Here is a 3,240-nt window from a genome sequence, read left to right on the forward strand (position 1 = left end):
GAGCCCGCGCGCCCCAACCAGCTGCGGCCCAACCGGCAGCTCGCCTCGGTGGCCGCGCTGTTGAGGCGCTTTAGCTTCCCGGCGGCCGCACCCGGGGGCCGCGAGTCCTCGGAGGCGGCGGGGGTCGGATGTGCGCTGCACGGCGAGCCGCTCAAGCTCTTCTGCCAGGACGACGGGCGCCCCATTTGTGTGGTGTGCGACCGCGCCCGCGAGCACCGAGCGCACGCCGTGCTGCCGCTCGACGAGGCGGTGCAGGAAGCCAAGGTGAGCGCCGGCCCTCTCCCAGCGGGCCCCCGGCACCCCCTGCCCCCGCTCGCTCTCCGGCGCGCCGCGCCCACGCCGGCGGGTCGCTCTCCTCCCTCCCTGGCTGCGCAGCTCCGCTCCGGATCCCGTGCGCTTCTGGTGCCAGCTCCCCCACCACCGAATGCCGCCCTCCACCCACTCTGGGCGCCATGCTGGGTTGCCTGTCCGAAACCCAGACTTGGCGAGAAACTCTAGTTCGGCGCCTTCATCACACCCATAGTCTCAGCCAGACTGGCCGTGGCTCTGCCGGGGTCCTCGCCCCCCGGGGCCGAGTGTGGGGCCACCTTCCCGAGAGTGGGGGTGAGAGGGGGAAGGCACCCTGCGGAGCAACGCGCGGACAGTGCCGCCAGGCTATAGCTCGTGGGGTTCTACGACAGTTAGTGATTCTGGGCGTCCCCCTTGCCAGCCTCCTGTGGTGTGCGTGGAGGTTTTGGGCACACAGTTCCCAGTCTCTGCACTTACTCCGCACCATCCCTCGGCTCAGAGCGTCCCTCTCTCCTCCCTACTGGGGAGAAATAAAGAACGGACTAGGCAGCTTCGTCTGCAGGGGGGGGTAGGGGTTGCGGGGGTGGGGGCTTGTGTTTCAGTTTAAGTTGGGCACAGATGGTGCCCAACATTGGGGAAGTGACAACCTTTTAGAGTCACCTTCTATGAAAGCTGTGTCTCTCTTCAGCCCTCGCCCCTCCTCAACCAGGAGCACCATCCCTTTCTCCTAATGACTCCAGGAAGGCGCATGTGGGGGTTTCCAGAATCCTCTGCCCACAATGTCTCCCTTTTCGCCCTCCCACAGGAGCTCCTGGAGGCCAAACTGAGGGTTTTGAGGAAGGATCTGGAGGACTATGAGGTGTTTCGCTCCACGGAAGAGAAGGAGAGCAAGGAGCTCCTGGTGAGCACCCCTCCCTGCCCTGTGCAACAGCACAGCCGCCCACCTGACCCTGGGTGTGGTGCTGGTGTGTGCATGTGGAACAAGCATCCAGGTTAACTTCAGGAAGATAATAGGATACATGAGGTGATCATATCATTATTATACAATCAGAACTTTTGAAAGTGAAGAGAAAGAGAGTGTTTAGACACTCTAGAGCAGCTGGTTTAAACCGCAACAGTCACCCTAAGATTACATAACACCCCAATTAAGGCCTATACCGCATCTTGCAAGTGAACACAGTAATGTTTACACAGAAACATGAGGGTATTAAGTGGGGAGCATAAATACAGCATAAATAACCTGGTGACAGTCCGGGGCATGGTTTGCCCCAAGAGTTATGCAAAAAAAATTTTTTTTCCTTATTTTTAGAGCTTTGTAAACTTTGAAGTTGGGGCTAAGGGGGAGGAACTCGGAGTCTGCCTGAGCCGTTTCCCACCCAGCAGACGACTACAGGTTTGGGGGACTTGGCTTCCAGGTGCTGCTGCTGCCCAGCCCATGTCCCTATACTCCTTGGCGGGTTAGGATTTTATTCGGTTTTCTTGCAATGGAACAGAAAAGTAAAATGGGGCTGTTTTTGGCAAAGGTAGGCAGATATGGGCCACTGACTCACCTTTGCAACTTACAAGTTCTTAGGTCAGCAAGTGGATAGTAAGAGAACAAAAGGATCTGCTGGGGCCTATTAGTGCAGAGTTACTGGATCCCACAGATGGCAGGGGAGGAGGACGAGGCTGGTCATCGTCCTCTCAGCGCAGTAGGGAATAGGTGCAAGGAAGGAGAGGACCCTGAGTTCATTTTCTCCAGGGTCCTTTCCTGACCCTCACTGCATCTGTTTCACCTGCATGTGGCATTGCTCATTCCAGCCATTCACCTGATCATTCACTTTCCTTCTTCCTTAAGAACAGTGCCCCTCTGCTTCCTCCAGAGCTCTGTCTTCCTCTGTTGGAGAAAGGGGCAGGCCTGTGAGTCCTTAGCCACTGTGGTGTATCAGCATCGCCACAGCCTGACCAGTTTCGCTGGCTCCTACCCCACTCAGCAACCCTTGACACTGCTTGGAACCTTCCATTCTGTCCTCTGCCAATACTTACCCCACTTTTGGGGTAAATACCTGCTAAATAAAACAATAGAGGTAGAGGATAACCTTTGCTGCTTGATAATAAGGAGAATGAATACTTTTATTTGAAAAGGCTATTACCACGAATGGGTCTCAACTGGAGGTAATTTTGACCCCCAGGGCACATTTGGAAATGTCCATATATATCTGGAAATATTTTTGTTTGTCAGCACTGGTGCAGCAGTAGTGCTTTTAGCACTACTTAAACCTGCTACAATGCTCAGGACAGCCCTCCAAACAAAGAATGATCTGACCCCAGATGTCAGTAGTGCTGAGGTTGTGAAACCCTTATTCAGAGTATTTTGGCCAATAACTTGTGTTATTTCATTGGGAGACCGTATGACATAGTTGCAAGTAGTGCAGGCTTTGGGGTCAGACTCCCTGGATTAGACTCCTGACACCCCACCTACAGATAATGCCTTTTTGTGTCTGTTACATTATTATAAAATGGGGTGAGAGTGTACCCTTAACATAGGGTCGTTGCTAGAGATGAGTGAGTGAGTACCTGTAAGGAAGCAGCAGTAGCTGCTAACATTCTGATGATAAAGGGCAGAATCATTTCTCCCTTGTTACTGGTGATGAGAAGCCCTGCTTGTTATGTTGTGTGAAGTGGTTCCTGCACATTCACATAAAGAGTCAAAAAGAGCAGGAGTACGTGATGTGTCTGAAACACAGGATTGAAAGCTCCGGAGGATCATAATGATGGGAAGCATATAGCATGAAGTTGCACACAGCATACATACTCTACTTAGATTGCCGTGGGTGTGCTGAAACCTCTGGTCACTGGCATTGCTGTATCTTCTTTTCCTTTCTTCTTTCTAACCTTATACATCTCCCAGGCTGTGTGTTCTGAGTGTGTGCTACTTTTATAATTGCCAAACAGAAAAGGTGTTTTTTTTTT

At 53.1% G+C, this 3,240-nt stretch overlaps 1 protein-coding gene across 1 annotated transcript in view; it reads left to right on the forward strand.

Moving 5' to 3' along the window:
* TRIM7 (tripartite motif containing 7) overlaps positions 1-3,240 on the forward strand; it is a 58,362-nt gene that overhangs the window by 47,103 nt on the left and 8,019 nt on the right. Inside the window, exons 15-16 of the mRNA XM_012733268.1 lie at positions 4-264; positions 1,094-1,189. Coding sequence (XP_012588722.1) covers positions 4-264; positions 1,094-1,189 — 357 coding nt within the window. The remainder of the gene's footprint in view (positions 1-3; positions 265-1,093; positions 1,190-3,240) is intronic.

This window comes from Condylura cristata, unplaced genomic scaffold (assembly GCF_000260355.1).
Source record: "Condylura cristata isolate star-nosed mole 26May11 unplaced genomic scaffold, ConCri1.0 scaffold00040, whole genome shotgun sequence".
NCBI classification, from domain to species: Eukaryota; Metazoa; Chordata; class Mammalia; order Eulipotyphla; family Talpidae; genus Condylura; species Condylura cristata.